The following is a 21,003-nucleotide window of genomic DNA, read 5'->3' on the forward strand; positions in this document are numbered from 1 at the left end:
GAGAGACATTTGGAGCATTGAGATTAAGCATAATATTTCTGCTTCTCAATGGCCACGAATTTGGTCTTGGAGAATGAGATGTACAGTGTCAGCATCTATGAGACAAACTTTGTTCTTTTTATTACATAGAGCTTTTTGGACCCCAGTTCGTTTAAAAAAGTTGGATAGCTAGATAATCTAGAAGTGGGGACATTGGATCATCTAATTTTTTATTGCCCCTGCATTAGGAATTTTTGGAATTCAATTTGGTCTCAAATAAATTGCTTATTGGAAAATCATGTGGAAATATCATATGATACTGTTCTGTTTGGTATGTCTATGAGGAAAAAAAGTCAATTATCAGCACATAACAATAAGCTTTTGATGATAATGACAGGTGTTGCTATGCAACATATTACTAACAACTGGAAAAATTATAGTAATCTCAATTATACGTTTTGGTGGAATTCCCTGTGTCATATTTACAAGATGGAAAGAGCAATTGCAATACAGAAAGGAAGTTATAAAAAAATTTTAAAGGCTGCACAACTCCGCCCCCCGAAGCCCCCTGCAGAGCAGCTCACACAGCCTCTTCTCTTCAGAGCAGCCCCACTGAAACCGGGAGCTGCTCCAACGAAAAACAGACCCCTGCCGTAGGGAAGGAACTTCGGGCCGCGTGGGAGCCCAACTCCGCCCCCCGAAGCCCCCTGCAGAGCAGCTCACACAGCCTCTTCTCTTCAGAGCAGCCCCACTGAAACCGGGAGCTGCTCCAACGAAAAACAGACCCCTGCCGTAGGGAAGGAACTTCGGGCCGCGTGGGAGCCCAACTCCGCCCCCCGAAGCCCCCTGCAGAGCAGCTCACACAGCCTCTTCTCTTCAGAGCAGCCCCACTGAAACCGGGAGCTGCTCCAACGAAAAACAGACCCCTGCCGTAGGGAAGGAACTTCGGGCCGCGTGGGAGCCCAACTCCGCCCCCCGAAGCCCCCTGCAGAGCAGCTCACACAGCCTCTTCTCTTCAGAGCAGCCCCACTGAAACCGGGAGCTGCTCCAACGAAAAACAGACCCCTGCCGTAGGGAAGGAACTTCGGGCCGCGTGGGAGCCCAACTCCGCCCCCCGAAGCCCCCTGCAGAGCAGCTCACACAGCCTCTTCTCTTCAGAGCAGCCCCACTGAAACCGGGAGCTGCTCCAACGAAAAACAGACCCCTGCCGTAGGGAAGGAACTTCGGGCCGCGTGGGAGCCCAACTCCGCCCCCCGAAGCCCCCTGCAGAGCAGCTCACACAGCCTCTTCTCTTCAGAGCAGCCCCACTGAAACCGGGAGCTGCTCCAACGAAAAACAGACCCCTGCCGTAGGGAAGGAACTTCGGGCCGCATGGGAGCCCAACTCCGCCCCCCGAAGCCCCCTGCAGAGCAGCTCACACAGCCTCTTCTCTTCAGAGCAGCCCCACTGAAACCGGGAGCTGCTCCAACGAAAAACAGACCCCTGCCGTAGGGAAGGAACTTCGGGCCGCGTGGGAGCCCAACTCCGCCCCCCGAAGCCCCCTGCAGAGCAGCTCACACAGCCTCTTCTCTTCAGAGCAGCCCCACTGAAACCGGGAGCTGCTCCAACGAAAAACAGACCCCTGCCGTAGGGAAGGAACTTCGGGCCGCGTGGGAGCCCAACTCCGCCCCCCGAAGCCCCCTGCAGAGCAGCTCACACAGCCTCTTCTCTTCAGAGCAGCCCCACTGAAACCGGGAGCTGCTCCAACGAAAAACAGACCCCTGCCGTAGGGAAGGAACTTCGGGCCGCGTGGGAGCCCAACTCCGCCCCCCGAAGCCCCCTGCAGAGCAGCTCACACAGCCTCTTCTCTTCAGAGCAGCCCCACTGAAACCGGGAGCTGCTCCAACGAAAAACAGACCCCTGCCGTAGGGAAGGAACTTCGGGCCGCGTGGGAGCCCAACTCCGCCCCCCGAAGCCCCCTGCAGAGCAGCTCACACAGCCTCTTCTCTTCAGAGCAGCCCCACTGAAACCGGGAGCTGCTCCAACGAAAAACAGACCCCTGCCGTAGGGAAGGAACTTCGGGCCGCGTGGGAGCCCAACTCCGCCCCCCGAAGCCCCCTGCAGAGCAGCTCACACAGCCTCTTCTCTTCAGAGCAGCCCCACTGAAACCGGGAGCTGCCCCAACGAAAACAAAAACCGGATCGACTGCCGCAGGGTAGGAACACCGGCCGCGTGGAAGTCCAATCTCCGCCTCCCCCCCCCCCCCGAAGTCCCGAACAGGTCAATCATTTGATCAGACATACAACATAACCCATCTACCACAAAACAACAAGATCTATCTCCCTCACCAATAACAACAGGACAAACGACTTTCAGAATCAGTCCAGACCCCCACCAACTGCCACCAAAGATGAAGCTATCCACACAAACACATACTCAAGCCACCCTAATAATAATCCTCCTCATCACCAGCTGGAAAGTAGTAGCAAACAACTTATACACCACACCCACAAGCTCCTCTGTAACCAATTTCCAACTCCATAACGGCAGAACCTTCTTAACAAGAAACTCGAACCACCAGACCAGCACCCAACATTCCATCACCACAACCTGGAGAAAAAGAACAACTCCTCCCAAGACCAAACCTCAACCTCCTCCCAAAACACTCATCTACCCTGAAACGACCCACAAGAATCAAACAGAAACCACTACTCTAACGTGTGCCTACCTAAACATCAGAGCCTTAGGATCCAAAACAGAACATATAAAAAATTGGTTAAAAACCGAAAACCTAGACTGTCTCTTCCTCACAGAAACCTGGTTAACCTCAGACACAGACCCCAGAATAACAGAGGTATGCCCGCAGGGGTACAAAATAACAGTGACCTGCAGAGAGAAAAAAAGAGGAGGAGGACTAGCAATAATATTCAAAGACTCCCTAACCCTAAATATACAAGAAAAAACATCCACCACACAAATGGACTTCCTTGCCTGTCATCTCACAAGCTCCACACTAAAAAACTCACTAGCATGCATGCTCTGTTACATAACCCCGGGAAATTGGACCACAACGAGACCTGAATTTGAAAACTTCATCTACCAAAACTCCTTAACAGCAGAATATAACCTTATCCTAGGAGACCTAAACCTCCACCTAGAAGACCCAAAATCCACACCAGCAAAAAACTGTCTAGCATTTCTCAATGCCTTATCCTTCCAAATCCTAGACCCACAAACCACTCATGAAAAAGGACATCAACTAGACATTGCAGCCTTCATGACCCACCAATCAACCACCCCAGTAATTCAAACACCCAATGGAACCTGGTCCCCATCCCTCTGGTCAGACCACTACACTTACAATTTCAGCATTAACTGGACCAAGAACAAAACCACACCTAAATCCCAAAAAACAACATACACCTCACGCAAACATATCGAGCCAACTGTATTCTGGAAAAAAATAGATGAAACACTCCAGGACTGCGACCCAAAAGACTTCATCTCTCACTGGAATTCTCTAGCCACCAACACCCAGGACGAACTAGCCCCACTACAAACCAAAACTAGAACCAGTAGAAGATCAGACCAATGGTTTGACAATGATCTGCTCCAACTTAAAAGACAATGCAGAAGATTAGAAAGAAAATGGAGAAAAACAAACCTAGATCAAACGAAAACCGCCTGGAAAAAAACTAACAAACAATATAAAATCCTACTAAAAGACAAGAGAAAAACTCACTACACAAACCTAATAGGCACAGAAACCCAAGATACCAAAAAACTATTCAAAATATTAAAAGACCTAACGGACACCAAACCCTACACGACCACTAACAACAACCCAACCCCCTCAGCCACCCTTCTAGCAGACTATTTCAAGAACAAAATCACTAACGCCAGAGCCACCCTCAACTTTACCCCATCCCACCTAAACGAAATCACAATCCAACCCACGGATAAAGAATCTACTACAGCGGACAGAACATGGTCTCAATTCCCCAACATACAATGGTCCGAATTCAATAAACTCTACAAAAAATACAGCCACGCCTCCTGTGACCTCAACCACTGCCCAGCATATCTCCTTACCACCTCCAGTATAAAATTCCGTACTCTACTTCTGCAATGGATACAAACAACACTCACAGATGGCTTTTTCCCTACTGACTTCAGCGAAATTATCATCACCCCAATTCAAAAAGACCCAAAAGGACCAACAGACCAACCATCCAACTTCAGACCCATTGCCTCTATACCGCTATATGTCAAAATTACAGAAGGCCTAGTAGCCAAACTCCTCACAAACTATCTAGATGACCATAACCTACTCCACCCCATGCAATCAGGATTCAGAACTAACTTCAGCACAGAGACACTCCTGGGCTCCCTTATGGACACAGCCAGACAACACCTCAGCACAGGAAAAAAAATGCTTCTCATACAACTGGACCTAACTGCAGCATTCGACCTAGTTGATCATAACATCCTTCTCCAAATCTTGGATGCAATAGGTATCTCAGATACAGTATATTCCTGGTTTGAAGGCTTCCTAAAATCCAGAACCTACAGAGTAAAATCAAACAAAGAAAAATCAGATCCTTGGTCAAACCCTTGCGGCGTACCACAGGGATCCCCACTATCCCCTACTCTCTTCAACCTATACACTGCCTCTCTCGGGGCATACCTGGATAACCTAGGCATTACCACCTATAGTTATGCAGATGACATCACCATCCTCATACCATATGATCAGCCAAAGACCACCATGACAAACATAATACACCAAACAATAGAAACAGTTACAACCTGGATGAAAGAACACAAACTAAAACTCAACCCAGATAAAACTAAATTCATCCTCCTCGAAAATGACAAAGTCCCAACTATAACCAATTTAGAACTTAACTCAATCAACTATCCAATCCAAACCACCATAAAACTACTAGGAGTGACAATAGACAGATGCTGCACTATGCAACTGCAAATAAATAAAACCATACAGAAATCCTTTGCAATAATGAGAAACCTGAGACAAGTCCGGAAATTCTTTGAAAGATCACAATTCCAGCTCATAGTGCAATCCCTAATCCTAGGATTGCTAGACTACTGCAACATCCTCTACCTCCCCTGCCCTGCCACGATGACCAAGCAACTACAAACAATCCAAAACACTGCTCTGAGACTCATCTACTCACTGAGGAAACATGATCATATCACAGAAGCCTACATCAACTCACACTGGCTACCAATCCAAGAAAGAATATTATTTAAATTCTACTGCATGATATTCAAAACCCTAAATGGAAACAGCCCAGCCTACCTAAACAATCGCCTCATCCAAGCAACCTCAACCAGACATAGAAAAACGCACTCCCCTTTCACACCTCCCCCGATCAAGGAAGTAAAACGGTCAAAACAATACGACGGCCTCCTAGCCACTCAAGCTGCAAGAATGGATAACCAAATCTCCAACCTACTGTTAACCACCCCAGACTACAAGATTTTCAGAAAACAAATAAAAACTATACTCTTCAAGAAAGCCCTGAAACAGTCCTAACCACACCCACCCTTAAAACCTCTTACTCTTAACAACACTTTTACCTATCAAATACTATCTAAAACCCATAATTTCACCATATTCTTACCTCCTAAAGACCTCCACTTCCCTTTGGTAACTCTTTATCCAATGTTTATTACCTTAAAAATTCTATGTCATCGCTTATTCTACTCCTTTTAATTTGTATGTAATTCCTGTTTTTTAGTTGGAATGTAATCCGCCTTGAACCGCAAGGTAATGGCGGAATAGAAATCACTAATGTAATGTAATGTAATAAAGTATTATCTGGCTATTTGAACAAGAAACCAAAAAGTGGACTTAGAGAAATTTGGAGCATTGAGATTAAGCATCAAATTAATGCATCTCAATGGCCACGCATTTGGTCTTGGAGGATGAGTTGTACAATGTCTGCGTCTATGAGGCAAACATGGTTTTTCCTGTTACATAGAGCACTCTGGACCCCTGTGCGTTTACAAAAATTGGATTGCTCTAGGTCTAATAGGTGTCGGCATTGTCATCTTGAGGCTGGAACTTTAGATCATTTATTATTTTGTTGTCCTTTTATTAATGCTTTTTGGAAATTGATTTGGGATCAAATAAATTGTATGCTTGAAAACCCTGTAGCTTTATCATATGACACCATCTTATTTGGTATGTCTATGAGGGCTAAATCTCAAATATCTTCCAATAATAATAAGCTTTTAATGATTCTAACAGGAGTTGCCATTCAACAGATAACTTTTAATTGGAAGGATTACACAAGATTGAATTACTTTTTTTGGTGGAGTACGGTGTGTCATGTGTATAAAATGGAGAGAATATTAGCTGTTAGAAAAGGATGTTTTAAGAAATTTAAGGATGTATGGGGGCCATTAATGAATTATTATAATGAATAATCAGTATTTTCCCCTTTTTAATATAGATGGTATAGGGAGGGTGGGTGGGTTTTAGTTTTCTTAAGGTTAAATGGAAAAGATGTAATTACTATATTATGGGATATCTAATATAAAGATTGTTATATGTGGAGTGGGGAAGGATTAAACTTTTTTCTGTGAGAATTGTAGAAATTCAAGTGGAATTGTATATTATATGAATGATTTTCTGTACACTTGTAAAATTTAAAATGAATAAAGATTTATAAAAAAAAAAGAATTGCTATCTGTATTATTTCTTATATTTTCTAAATGCACCTTTGCGTACAGCAGTATCCATTTTTCTGTCTCACTTTGTTCCATTGGTACCTTTCAGAACAAGGTGTTTATCTGTCGGGGGAAGGAGTATGAGCATAGAGAAGACTTCCAGATACAGCTCATGACCCAATTTCCATTTTCTGAAAGGATGAACACCACGTCATCTCCTGAAAATGATGTCAGAAATTCTCCTGGCCAATGTATCCTTATCTGCAATCTTTAAATATTGCATCATTCTCTTAGAAATTGCTTTGATAAAAAACCAAAACCTTCTAACCTATAAATTACTCCTATTCTTTTTTTTTTTTTTCCTTTCTTTCTTTATAAATTACTTCTAATCTAATTTAAGAGCTCACTTTTCTGAGGCTACTTTTACCCCCCCAACCCTTTAACAAAACTGTAGCGTGGTTTTTAGCGCCAGCTGTGGCGGTAACAGCTCTGACAGGAATTCTTTGTGTCGGAGCTGTTACCACCGTGTCCATGCACGTTCATGTTCCTTCGATTTCAAACTCTATTTCTTCAAGATATCAAAAGTAACTGTTTCAATCTGCATTTCAGTGAGCTGATATCATATCTCAGAAATTAGTCCCTTCATCCTGAGACTGCAGAACTTTGCACCATTATGCCACCACTTGCTGGCCAGCCTAGAGCTCATCAGAAAACATACTTTTGCTAAAGTAAATACATTTTAGACAAACAATGAATAATTTTACATAGAAGAAGTCTGTTTCACCACAATTTGCAGTACATAATTCCAGTAACTAGGAAACATTTTTTAGAGGCAAGAGCTTATTCTACCTTAAACGAAATAGAACTTAGGTGCTCATAGTTTGAAATGAGATATCTTCAAAGGATACCATTAAAAAATGAGATTACTATCTTTGAGAGATTGGATATGAAAAAAAGCCAAGGTAGCTCAGGTGGATTTAAATAATGATGATTCTAAACTACTTGAATCAATGGTTAATGATAAATAGGCTGTGAATAGTACTAAAGGGGCAATATTCAAAGGATTTACTTGATCAACTTTGGCAGCCACCTGATTTTGATAGTCTTCCTTTTTGGCTAAATAAATCAACTTCTGGCTAAAACATATGCAAATAGGAGAGGCTATGGATGGACATCAGGATTCAGAGATATGCACATATTTTATTCAGGTATCTTTGTGAGCAAATGCTCTGGGTAAGCTGGAACAACACTGCATGCAAGGTGGCTCATAAGCAGCATTATTCATTTTATATAGGAATCAGCAACCTGCAGTACAGAGATACCACAGTGATTACTCCCATGGTATATTAAGCTGTAGTGAATTAGAACCCAAGAGAAAGTGGCATGATCTAGGTATGTTTGGGATATATGTCCAAAGAGATCAACGATGGTTTTTCTACTTGCTACCTGGGATGTCTAGGTTTCAGAAAAGTGATCATATTGAGAATCACTCCTCTTGAGCATTAGGGGAGGTTGCCCTTGTAATGCTTAGTGGTTGATGTCCCCTGTAAGGTGAAACTGGCAAGATACACTAGGCTTCTGTGACAGCTCTAAACTGACCAACATAAAATGTGTATGTTCTAGTACAGGGGTAGGCAATTCCAGTCCTTGAGAGCCACAGGCAGGTCAGGTTTTCAGGATATCCACAATGAATATGTATAAGATGGATTTGCATGCACTGCCTCCTTGAGATGCAAATCTATCTCATGCACATTTGTTGTGGATATCCTGAAAACCTGACCTGCCTGTGGCTCTTGAGGACTTGAATTGCCTACCCCGTTCTAGTACATACATACTTATGTTGCTATTTCATATCATAAACATGTACATAAGAACATGAGAATTGCCACTGCTGGGTCAGACTGGTGGTCCATTGTGCCCAGCAGTCCGCTCACGCGGCAGCCCTCTGGTCAAAGACCAGTGCCCTGAGACCAGCCCTACCTGCGCACGTTCCGGTTCAGCAGGAACTCATCTAACAAACGTAAGGAAGTTATTCACCTAGAGAGTGGTGGAAAACTGGAATGCTCTTCCAGAGGCTGTTATAGGGGAAAACATCCTCCAGGGATTCAACACAAAGTTAGACAAATTCCTGCTACACCAAAATGTACACAGGTAAGGGCAGACTCGGAGCACTAGTTTCTGACCTAAGGGCCGCCGCGGGAGCAGACTGCTGGGCACGATGGACCATTTGTCTGACCCAGCAACGGCAATTCTTATGTTCTTATACTGTTGTGGTGTATAGTTGAGTACAGTAGGTTTTGAAGGGGTAATGGTGAGATGTGTACCTAGGACCTTTATGTGAAGTCTACTGCAGTTCCCCCCTAAGGTGCCTTACTACCAGGATGTCTGTGTGGCCAGTCTACTAAGAATGCTGGGCCCCAATACATCTCAATGGCTTGTTTTTGTGCATTTTTCCCTTGGACTTTTTTTTCTTCAAAAATGGTCCTAAAAGATAGAGGCAATGAGCTCAAAAATGTCTAGCAAATGGCAATTTTTGAATCAAAAAGTTAGACCTTTTTCTGTTTTGGAAATGGCCATTTTTCTGCTGTATTTTTGGCTGTTGTTTCCAAAATGTTCAAAACTGGGGAGAGGTCATATTGAAAATGGCCCTGCCCATGATTGTAATTCTGGGTTTCGGCAGGAAATCTGGCTTCCTTCTTTTTGTCACTCCTTTCCCTGTGGTTCATCAGCCTATCATGGGTCGAGTACAATGTTGTTGCAGTGGGCATTGTATGCTATTGTCATATTCCCATTTACCTTAATTTGTCTGTCCATTAGATATCCAGTGCTTTACAGTGCAGCCTGTGCTGGAGGAGCAGCCCCAATTTATGAATAAGCCTGTGCCAGATCAGATCATAAAGTAAGAAATGTTTATACCAATTTATTACCACATGTCATAGCTACATGTCCAGTGAGTGTTAAGCTCCAGTCTTAGTATAGATATTGATAAAGTTGCCCTGATAGCCAAAAAATTCGATCATGTTTCTCCATTACTTAAAAAAGCACATTGGCTCCCAGTTGCACACCGAATCTTACTTTGAAATCATTATTATTTAAAACCCCTGCTTTTATATTTAGAGTTTTAATTCCTCATCTTACTTCGAGACAGTTAAGATCCCAAGATCAACACTTATTGGCCATTCCCTCACTGAAAGTTATCAATACGAGGCGTCACACCATTTTTTCAATAACAGCACTCCAATCTTGGAATGACCTCCCACTATTTATTAGAGAGGAAAAGCACTTAGATAAATTCAAATCCAAACTTAAGAGTTTCCTTTTTATAGACGCTTTTAATGAATAAATCACAAAGACTTGCTTCCTTTTTTCTTTTTACTTTGTATACTATTATAAACTTTACCTGTTGCCCTTCCTATTGTTCTTTCCTTAAACGATATTAAATTAATATGGATTGTAACCCATTAATAATTTTCCCTTTGCCTTGATATTATATGTATAAGTTAAACTATGTATAGAAATGTTTGTATTTAGTATTTTAATTTGATCTGAATATTGTCTGTCTGTTCTGTTCCCTATATTTGATTATTTATGTAAACTGTATATCGCCTAGAAATTGAGATAGGCGATTAATCAAATTATATAATAAACTTGGAAGAAGCAGGAAAGACCAACAATGTTTTTATACGAGTACAATAATCAGTGTTTAACTGAGGCGATGCATCCTGATTCAGACACTGAAATATGGATGAATTGGAGGTTATACATAAGGAAGGCAATTCTTGAAAGGATTTCAAGAAATGAGCACCAGAAACAATGGCACCAAGGAATACAGATGCATGAGGGAGATATGTGACAATATATGACCATGATCAGTTACACCATGTCAATCTCACCCTTTGCCCGCCCATGCTTCACCCTGTATATGCCCCCTCAAATATACAGAAGAATGGCAATGGCTGCATATGTTACTGAATAGCGCCATGCTATTATTTGGTGTTTGTAGAATTTCCATTATAAGCTGGACGTCTTGTGAGGAGAAAATACAAATGATGCTTTTTCTCTTTTGTGTTTTACATGGTTTTAAATTTTTCAGTTTTTACAAGTCCAACTATGTACAAAGATTCCAGTATTCCAGGCCTGTGCAGAGGGGCTCTATTGATCCTGAAAATGAGTTTGCTGTGAGTATCACTTAAACTTAGTGATGATGTAGAATGTTATTTTGGATAATAGAGCTAACATGGTCCCTCTGCACATGAGGGACACCTATTAATTTTACAATGAAATGCACTAGAGGAATTTCTGATCCAAAATATATAGAGAACCATGATGACAGATAAAGGCCAAATGGCCCATCCATAGTAACCATTATATGTTCCTCTCTCTAAGAGATCCCACATGCCTATCTCATGCCTTCTTGAATTCGGACACAGTCTCTGTCTCGACCACCTCTTCCAGGAGACTGTTCCATGCATCTACCACCCTTCTGGAATGGGTAACCTGATCACCCTAAACCATATCAAAGACTTTGCTGATATCCAAATGGATTACATCAAGAGCATGTCTTTATCCAATTCTTTGATCACCCAGTCAAATAAATCAATCAGATTTATGTTGTCTCGGTTCTTGCAACCCTTCTGATTCTAGAACATTAACTATTTATGTGACTACAGTAACTCCAGGTCTATGACTGATGTAACTGTGAGTGCGCAAAAGTAAGACCTGGAAGTACCAGGTTATGCCTCTAGTTTGTAATGGAATCTGGCTGTTACCATGTAGGAATAGGCTGTTACCATGTAGCGTCAGGGTGCCTCAAAGGAGTTGCCCACTTATAGAATTGCCTCCTTATTGGGGAATTACTCGCAAAAAGATAGAATAGCACAAAGACTGACCTAATGTTATCTAATCTAATCTTCTATTTCTGCGTCGCACATACCTAAGCAAGCTCAAGGCGACTTACAAAGAGAAATGAGAGGAAGCAGAGAGAGGAAGAGACATGGGGGAAACATTTGGGCAGGGGAAGATCTGAGATATCTGGATATTGGTCCAAATTTCACTAGTACTCAGATAACATTGGCCACCACCCAGTCCCCAAATATTCAGTGCTGGTATCCAGGGATGGCCTGTAGATCTAAACTGCTCGTGGTGGCCAGTGATTCAAAAATTGCTGAGTGTTGTGGGCTGAATGTCGAGGTGAAAACTGTAACTGAGGTCCTGATTCTGCAAAGTGTGTCTAAAGTTAGGCACGGTTTGGATGTCTAAGAGAGGTGTCCTTTGTAGAATCGCACTCAGTGATGCTTAGCAATGTTTAGATGTCTAATTTTTGAAATGGCCTTTAGAGAATCAGGTTTTAGGTGACAGTTAGACGTCCAATGTCCTTAATGTTATAATATTTTATTATTATGATGTTATTTGAATGGAGATTTTATGATGTTTTTCATTATAATTGTGATACTGGGAGTTGGGTTTGTTTAAAGCTTTTATTTATTTCTCTTCCATCAGACAGAGTGACTAGGATTCGAACCAGCAACATTAGGGTAGAAGGCTGTAGGTTTAACCTGTGTGCTACAGAGTGAGCTAGCAAGCTGCATAGCAATTGTAAAACTAGATCTTATAGGCATTGTAAGGATGTCTACTTTTGAGCATGGTTTAGGCTTCAGATAGACCTGAGTTCTATGACAGGAACTTAGGCGCAGTTTGGATGTCCTTAATGCGATCTGTTAAATAGCTCTCTGGGATTTATTTTTGCTTTATTAAGCTCAAAATACATTTAATAAAGCACCACATAAACAGAGCACATCAAAACAGATATATTGCATGCAAAACCTTCTATTTTTGTGGACAAACAGCAATGCTATTTGCTAATTAAAGGAAAAGATCCATTAAGAACATAAGCCGTGCCTCTGCTGGGTCAGACCAGAGGTTCATCATGCCCAGCAGTCCACTCACGTGGCGGCCCATCAGGTCCAGGACCTGTATAGTAACCCTCTATCTATATCCTTCTATCCCCTTTTCCTGCAGAAAATTGCCCAATCCCTTCTTGAACTCCAATACCGTACCCTGTCCTATCACGCCCTCTGGAAGCGCATTCCAGGTGTCCACCACCCGTTGGGTGAAGAAGAACTTCCTAGCATTAGTTCTAAATCTGTCCCCTTTTAATTTTTCTGAATGCCCTCTCGTTCTTGTAGTTGTCGAAAGTTTGAAGAATCTGTCCTTCTCCACTTTCTCTATGCCCTTCGTGATCTTGTAAGTCTCTATCATTTCCCCTCTAAGTCTCCGCTTCTCCAGCGAAAATAGCCCCAGTCTCTCTAATCTTTAAGCGTATGAAAGGTTTTCCATACCTTTTATCAAATGTGTCGCTCTCTTCTGAACCCTTTCGAGTATTGCCATATCCTTCTTTAAGTATGTCCACCAATATTGGACGCAGTACTCCAGATGCGGGCGCACCATCACCCAATACAACAGCAGGATAACTTCTTTTGTTCTTCTTGTAATACCCTTCTTGATTATTCCCAGCATTCTATTTGCTTTCTTAGCGGCCGCTGTGCATTGTGCCTATGGCTTCATTGTCATGTCCACCATTACCCCCAAGTACCTTTCTTGAGTATTAGTGGACTAGTGGTTGGAACAGCCCTCCCATCGTGTAGCTGTACCTCGGGTTTCTGTTTCCTACGTGTAAGACTTTACATTTCACTACATTGAACTTCATCTGCCATCTCGTCGCCCACTCCCCTAGTTTGTTCAGGTCCCTTTGTAAATCTTCGCAGTCCTCTTTAGTCCTAGCACCATTAAATAGCTTGGTGTCATCTGCAAATTTTATTACTTCATTCTTCGTCCCTGTTTCTATATCATTTATAAATACATTGAATAGCAGCAGTCCAAGCACCGACCCCTGCAGAACACCACTCGTGACCTTCTTGCAGTCCGAGTAGTGGCCCTTCACTCCTACCCTCTGCCTCCTGCCCGCCAACCAATTCCTGATCCATCTGTGTACGTCTCCTTCCACCCCATGGTTCTTCAGTTTCTGATGTAGGCGTTCAAAGGGTACCTTGTCAAAGGCTTTTTGGAAGTCCAAGTATACAATGTCTATGGGGTCCCCTTTGTCCATCTGTTTGTTAATTCCTTCGAAGAAGTGCAATAAGTTCATCAGGCACGATCTTCCCTTGCAGAAGCCATGTTGGCTTGTTATCTTAAGCTTATGCCTTTCTAGATGCTCCTCGATGCTATCCTTTATCAGCGCTTCCGGCATTTTCCCCGGAACCGAGGTCAGACTCACTGGTCTGTAGTTCCCCGGGTCACCTCTCGATCCCTTTTTAAAGATGGGCATAACATTGGCTATCTTTCAATATTCCGGGATCACGCCTGTTTTCAGAGATAGATTACAAACCTGCTGTAGTAGTTCTGTTATTTCCTCCTTTAGTTCTTTCAATACCCTAGGGTTGGTGATTTGTCAGTTTTTAATTTTTCTATCTGCCTGTGTACGTCCTTAAGGCTTACTTCAATGGATGTTAATTTTTCTGCTTGGTCTCCTTTGAAGATTTGTTCAGGTTCCAGTATGTTGGATGTGTCTTATTTTGTAAATACTGACGAAAAGAACCTGTTTAGTCTTTCCGCCACTTCTTTCTCCTCCTTCACCACTCTCTTCCTATCTCCGTCATTCAACGGTCCCACCTCCTCCCTAAACGGTTGTTTCCCTTTAACATATCTGAAGAACGGTTTGAAATTTCGTGCTTCCCTGGCTAGCCTCTCTTCATATTCTCTTTTTGCTTTTCTAACCACAAGCTGACATTCTTTTTGATACTTCCTGTGTTCTTTCCAGTTCTCCTTGGTTTTGCCCTTTTTCCATTTCTTGAATGAATTCTTCTTATCGCCTATCGCTTTCTTCACTTCTTTAGTTATCCACGCTGGGTCTTGTTCGGCTCTTTTTGCACCCTTTTCTGAATCTGGGGATATACAGATTTTGCGCCTCGCTCACCGTGTCCTTGAATAAAGACCAGGCTTGTTCTACAGTCTGCCAATTCTTTGTGCTGTTCCTAAGTTTCTTCTTTACCATTACTCTCATCGCTTCGTAGTTTCCTTTCTTGAAGTTAAAAGATGTCGCTGTGGTTCTCTTTCCCTTCGGTATTCCTACTTCAACTTTGAACTTGATCATATTGTGATTGCTGTTTCCCAACGGTCCCACTACTTCCACTTTCTTTGCAGGTCCTCTTAGCCCATTAAGGATTAGATCCAGAGTGGCATTTCCTCTTGTCGGTTCTCTGACAAGCAGATCCATGAAGCAGTCCTGTATAGCCTCCAGGAATCTGCTCTAGCGCATTTTGAGTTTCCAAGACTCCAGTCTATCCCGGGATAGTTGAAGTCTCCCATAATGATCGTATTACCGCTTTTGCATTCTCGTTTCATCTCAGCTTCCATTTCTTCATCGGTAGTTTCGTTTTGCCCAGGTGGACAATAATACAGGCCCATCTTTATCTCAGGCCCTTTCCTTCCCGGTATTTTAACCCATAGTGATTCCAATTTGTTGGTCGTCACTGCTGTGTCCACTCTGGTAGAGTGTATACTTTCTTTTATGTATAGAGCTATTCCTCCTCCTTTCTGCCCTGACTTGTCCTCGTGATAGAGTTTGTACCCAGTAGTGCTATGTCCCATTTGTTTTCTTCATTCCACCATGTTTCGGAGACCCCAATAATGTCTAGGTTCTCAGTTTTGGCCATGACTTCTAGTTCCCCCATTTTGTCCCTTAGGCTCCTTGCATTAGTATATATGCAATTTAAGTCCTGGTAATTTTTAGTCTTCACTTCCTTTCCCTGTGCATCGATCTTTATTTTCTTCTTCTCTGCAACAATCCTCTTATCCTCCTCCTCTGGCTCAATCCGCTCCTGTGTTTTGCCCATAGTTTCTTCCCAGCATTTCTCCCACTTATCCTCTTCACAGGATACCTTCTTCTGAATCATTGACACTTGGTTGACTGTTGGCTTTCCCCTTCTTCTTAGTTTAAAGCCTGTTCTATTCCTCTCCTGACGTTGTTTGCCAGAAGTCTAGTTCCCGCCTTGCTCAGGTGCAGTCCATCTCTCCTGAAGAGCTTGCTCTTGCCACAAAACGTTGTCCAGTTCCTCATGAAGTGGAACCTCTTTTCCTCACACCATCTCCTCATCCATGCATTTATTGATTGTAGTTCCGGCTGCCTCTTCACATCTGCCCTCGGTACTGTAAGGATCTCTGAAAACGCTATCCTCTGAGTCCTCATCTTCAACTTCCTTCCAAGAATCTTGAACTGTTCTATCAGTGCACTTTTGCTGTAGTTCCTCCTGCTGACATCATTTGTTCCGATGTGGATCATTACTGCAGTCTCTTCCGTCTCTGCTCCTTCTAGGATCTTTCCAATTTTGTCCACGATGTCCTTTGTTCTCGCTCCTTGGAGGCAGGTCACCAGTCGATCCTCTCTCCCACCTGCTATGTGGCTGTCCACTTGCCTGAGGATTGAATCTCCCATTAGGATCATGGACTTTCCCCTCTTCAGTTTTCGCTCCGGTCGCAGGTCTATGTCCTCGGGGTGCTTCGCTGCTTCTTCTTCTGTGTCCTTGGTATGCTTAGATGCTTCTTCTTCCGTGCATCTACTAGACCATTCCTCCCTTTCCTGCGGGATTCCTCTGTGGGTTTCTTTCTTGGAGTCAACTTCCACTTCTTCTCCCTTCCATGTTGGTGTGTCTTCATCTTTCCTCTGATGTTCATGTTCTTCCACCCTCCTCCTGTAGGCCTCCTCAATGAATTCCTCAAGTTCTCTGACTTCTTCCTCAGTGCGTCTCCCTCTCTTGAATTCCTCCGCTGTCCTGGGTGGGTCTTCTGTGATGTAGAGTCCTTCCAGTTCATGTATCTTATCCTTCAGTTGCCTGACTTCCCTCTTCTTTTACCCATTGAGCCAAGCAGCTTCCACTAATGTCTTTCTTCCTCACATCTGATATGATAGCTTATGGATCTGCTAAGCTATGATCTTGTCAGGTATTTTTACCTTCACATGGCTAGGATCTCTAAGCTTTCATGGTAGGAACCCCCATGACCGAAAGGAAACAGCTGTGGCTCACCAGGTAAGAGCCCTGTGCTCATCCTCCAGAGGTCATGGGTTCAAATCCCAGCACATATTTTAATTGTGGCATTCTATCTTGCAGGTGCACCTTGATGATCTCACAATGAGGTCAGCATTGTGCATAAGAACATAAGAAATGCCTCCGCTGGGTCAGACCTGAGGTCCATCGCGCCCAGCAGTCCGCTCACGCGGCGGCCCAACAGGTCCAGGACCTGTGCAGTAAATTTCTATCTATACCCCTCTATTCCCTTTTCCAGCAGGAATTTGTCCAATCCTTTCTTAAATCCCAGTACTGTACTCTGCCCTATAACGTCCTCTGGAATTGCATTCCAGGTGTCCACCACACGTTGTGTAAAGAAGAACTTCCTAGCATTTGTTTTGAATTTGTCCCCTTTCAACTTTTCCGAATGCCCTCTTGTTTTTTTATTTTCTGAAAGTTTGAAGAATCTGTCCCTCTCTACTCTCTCTATGCCCTTCATGATCTTGTAAGTCTCTATCATATCCCCTCTTAATCTTCTCTTTACCAGGAAAAAGAGTCCCAGTTTTTCCAATCTCTCAGCGTATGAAAAGCTTTCCATCCCCTTAATCAGTTGTGTCGCTCTCCTCTGAACTCTCTCGAGTAACGCCATATCCTTCTTAAGGTACGGTGACCAATACTGGACGCAGTACTCAAGATGTGGACGCATCATTGCCCAATATAGTGGCAGAATAACTTCTTTCGTTCTGGTTGTAATACCCTTCTTGATTATAACTAGCATTCTATTCGCTCTCTTAGCGGCAGCTGCACACTGTGCCGTCGGCTTCATTGTCATGTCCACCATTACCCTCAGTCAATAACATCCCTCCCATCGTATAATTATACCTCGGGTTTTTGCTTCCCACATGCAATACATTACACTTCTCAACATTGAATTTCATCTGCCATCTCTCTGCCCATTCCCCTAGTTTGTCCAAGTCTCTTTGCAATTCTTCGCGGTCCTCCTTTGTCCGAGCTCCACTAAATAGTTTGATGTCGTCCGCAAATTTTATTATCTCACACTTCGTCCCTGTTTCTAGATCATTTATGAATATGTTAAAAAGCAGCGGCCCGAGCACCAAGCCCTGCGGAACACCACTTGTGACCTTTCTCCAGTCTGAGTAGTGGCCCTTCACCCCTACCCTCTGTTTCCTACCCTCTAACCAGTTTCTGATCCATCTATGCACGTCTCCGTCCACCCCATGGTTCCTCAGTTTCCGGAGTAGACGTTCATGAGGCACCTTGTCAAAGGCTTTTTGGAAATCTAGGTATATGATGTCTATGGGGTCTCCTCTGTCCATCTGTTTGTTAATTCCTTCGAAGAAGTGCAATAAGTTAGTCAGGCATGATCTCCCCCTGCAGAAACCATGTTGGCTGGTTATCAGAAGTTTGTTTCTTTCAAAATGTTCATTGATGTTTTCTTTTATCAGTGCTTCTGCCATTTTCCCCGGAACCGAGGTCAGACTTACCGGTCTGTAATTTCCCAGGTCACCTCTTGATCCCTTTTTAAAGATGGGCGCAACGTTGGCTATCTTCCAATCCTCCGGAATCACACCTGTTTTCAGAGATAGGTTGCAAATTTACTGTAGTAGTTCCGCTATTTCCTCCTTTAGTTCCTTCAGAACCCTTGGATGGATTCCATCCGGACCCAGCGATTTGTCAGTTTTTAGTTTTTCTATCTGCCTGCGCACATCATCAAGGCTCACTTCCATGGATGTTAACTTTTGTGCTTGATTTCCATTGAAGATTTGTTCAGGTTCCGGTATGTTGGTTGCGTCTTCGCTTGTAAATACAGACGAAAAGAACATGTTAAGTCTTTCTGCGACCTCTTTCTCTTCCTTCACTGCTCCCTTCTGGTCCATTTTCAATAAAGTAGAAGCCATGCTAAGGTCTGTATCTTGGTTTTTTTTTCAGTTTTTAAGTTTTTGCAAATGAAGTTATATATGCAATCTATATATTTTTTTTTTCATGTGTTTTCTTTGCTTTCAAGAATGAGTTGATTGGAGCACTGTTTAGTCAGAAAAAAAGGGTAGCTTTTTAGCAAGAAACCTAAAGCTGTAGTTTTTTTCATATGCTCTGCTTCAGTTAATGAATGTTTTCCTCTAATTAACAATTTGTCCACAAAAATAGAAGGTTTTGCATGCAATATATGTGTTTTGATGTGCTTTGTTTATGTGGTGCCTTACTAAATGTATTTTGAGCTTAAGAAAGCAAAAATAAAAATCCAGAGGGCTGTTTAGCAGATTGCATTAAGGAAGTCCAAACTGTGCCTAAGTTCCATCCATAGAACTCAGGTCTGAAGCTCAAACTATGCTGAAAAGTAGACCTGGTTTTCATTCACTCAGCGTTACGTAAATGAATCAAAGGACGCCCATATTGAATCATCGCCCATTCTACGCCCACATCTATTCCGTTAGGTGTGAGTTTTCCCAGTGGGCATCCTTAAAATTGTGGAGGCATCTACAAAGTGACGTCCATATCCTTTGGATGTCCATGTGCCAATTATTGCTTGTTAAGACCCTTAAATGGCTCATTAACCACTTAGTTTGGACGCCTGAGTACCACTCAGCATTGGGCGCCCTTTTTGAATCAGGGTCAAAATCTCTTAACATTCTTATTCATTCATTGGTAATTTCCATATTAGACTATTGAAATTCTCTCTATCAGGGTATTACTCAAAAGAAGATCAGGAGATTACAACTTACCCACAACACAGGCATAAAAATTATCTTTAATGCAAAGAAGTTTGACCATGTTACTTACTCCACTCTTGAAAAAAGCCCATTGGTTACCTATCACCCATAGAATTACATTTAAAATTCTTCTTGTTGCATTCAAAGTTCAATCTAATCACACCCCTTTGTTTATTGGCAGGCTTTTGATCCCATACGAAACTTCGCGATCACTTTGTTCCTCACAACAATATCTTCCAACAGTTCCTTCTGTTCGACAGCTGCTCTATGAAACAATACATTATGGAATATAGTCCTAAGACAGAAAACTAACTCCAATAACTTCAAATCCAGCCTCAAAACCTCTCTCTTTAAAGATGCCTACAAGATTTAGACTTAGGGTTAAATGCATATGAGACGCAGAGAAAGGCCACATTCCCCTTCTCCCTTTCGTTCTTGCCATTCCCCTTTTTATTTTCAAGTAATGTAATCCCACCCATTTCCCTTTTCTACCATGTTTCATCAGTAGTATCTTATAGTTTGCGTTTTCATTTCCCCATTTTTACTTAAATTTTCAATTTTGTATAATGCTAACTTCTTTGGTAATTAAAGCGGTATATCAAGCCTCAATAAACTTGAAATTTGTTTTACTTTTATAGTCCATGTGGATCGAGAGAACAACATTTGTTACAGCTTACAAGCTTCCTGGGATCCTGCGCTGGTTTGAGGTTACTGCCATGTCACATGTATGTGTAAATATATTATCTGCCAGTTATATCTTTATTTCACCATGTGAGGATAACTAATTTATTTGGCTTTGCAGTGCGGCATTTTGCTATGCTAGACTTAGTTTATGTACATACGTTTGTAGGGATTCATAATCTTATTATGTTTTTCCTTCCTTATATAAAAGTTCCTGTAAACCGTGCTAAGCTCTATCTTTATGGAGAGGATGCGGTATATAAACTTAAGGTTTAGTTTAGTTTAGATAGCACTATGCTGTCACTGTAATGATAATTTTGAATAGGGAAATTCAAAAGTTAATCTTCCTGTTCTTTCTTCTGACCTTGGATGAGTCTTTGAGCATATCTAGTTCTAAGATAAGCATGCTAATGGTCAGCTGCTATTTATGATATATTACCTCAGAACCTATGTATAATTTGAGAACTTTATGTAGCACATATAATTCTTTGTAACATATTTAATTGAAATGAAATTCTATATAACAATGTGTTGCCTGTAACCCATCTAGAACTCAAAATAATGATGATTTGGTGGGATATAAGATTGCACATAACAAAACATACCATATATACTCGAATATAAATCAGGGCTTATGGAATTGAAGGAGGGAGGGAATGGGGACAGAGTGCAGAGCAGGAGAGGGTTGGGGAGGGAGAGGGGCCGGGTGCAGAACTTGGCAGGGCTCTTAAATATAAACTCTTGGTTTATATTTGAGCCAATCTTTTCCCCCCTCTTTAGGAGAAAAAAAAAAAAAAAAGGTTACCGGTACCTTGGTTTATATTCGCGTATATATGGTAACATGTTTCAAATCTGATTTAGGATACCCTTGTTGA

The 21,003-nt window shown here is 42.4% G+C and overlaps 1 protein-coding gene across 5 annotated transcripts in view; it reads left to right on the forward strand.

Moving 5' to 3' along the window:
- Positions 1-21,003, forward strand: part of DOCK2 (dedicator of cytokinesis 2) — a 601,528-nt gene that overhangs the window by 522,513 nt on the left and 58,012 nt on the right. For all 5 annotated transcript variants that reach the window (XM_033927247.1, XM_033927252.1, XM_033927251.1 and 2 more), the window contains 4 exons: positions 6,767-6,908; positions 9,475-9,556; positions 10,751-10,835; positions 20,086-20,172. In XM_033927247.1, the coding sequence (XP_033783138.1) occupies positions 6,767-6,908; positions 9,475-9,556; positions 10,751-10,835; positions 20,086-20,172 (396 nt within the window). The remainder of the gene's footprint in view (positions 1-6,766; positions 6,909-9,474; positions 9,557-10,750; positions 10,836-20,085; positions 20,173-21,003) is intronic.

Source organism: Geotrypetes seraphini, chromosome 18, assembly GCF_902459505.1.
Source record: "Geotrypetes seraphini chromosome 18, aGeoSer1.1, whole genome shotgun sequence".
Classification (NCBI taxonomy): domain Eukaryota; kingdom Metazoa; phylum Chordata; class Amphibia; order Gymnophiona; family Dermophiidae; genus Geotrypetes; species Geotrypetes seraphini.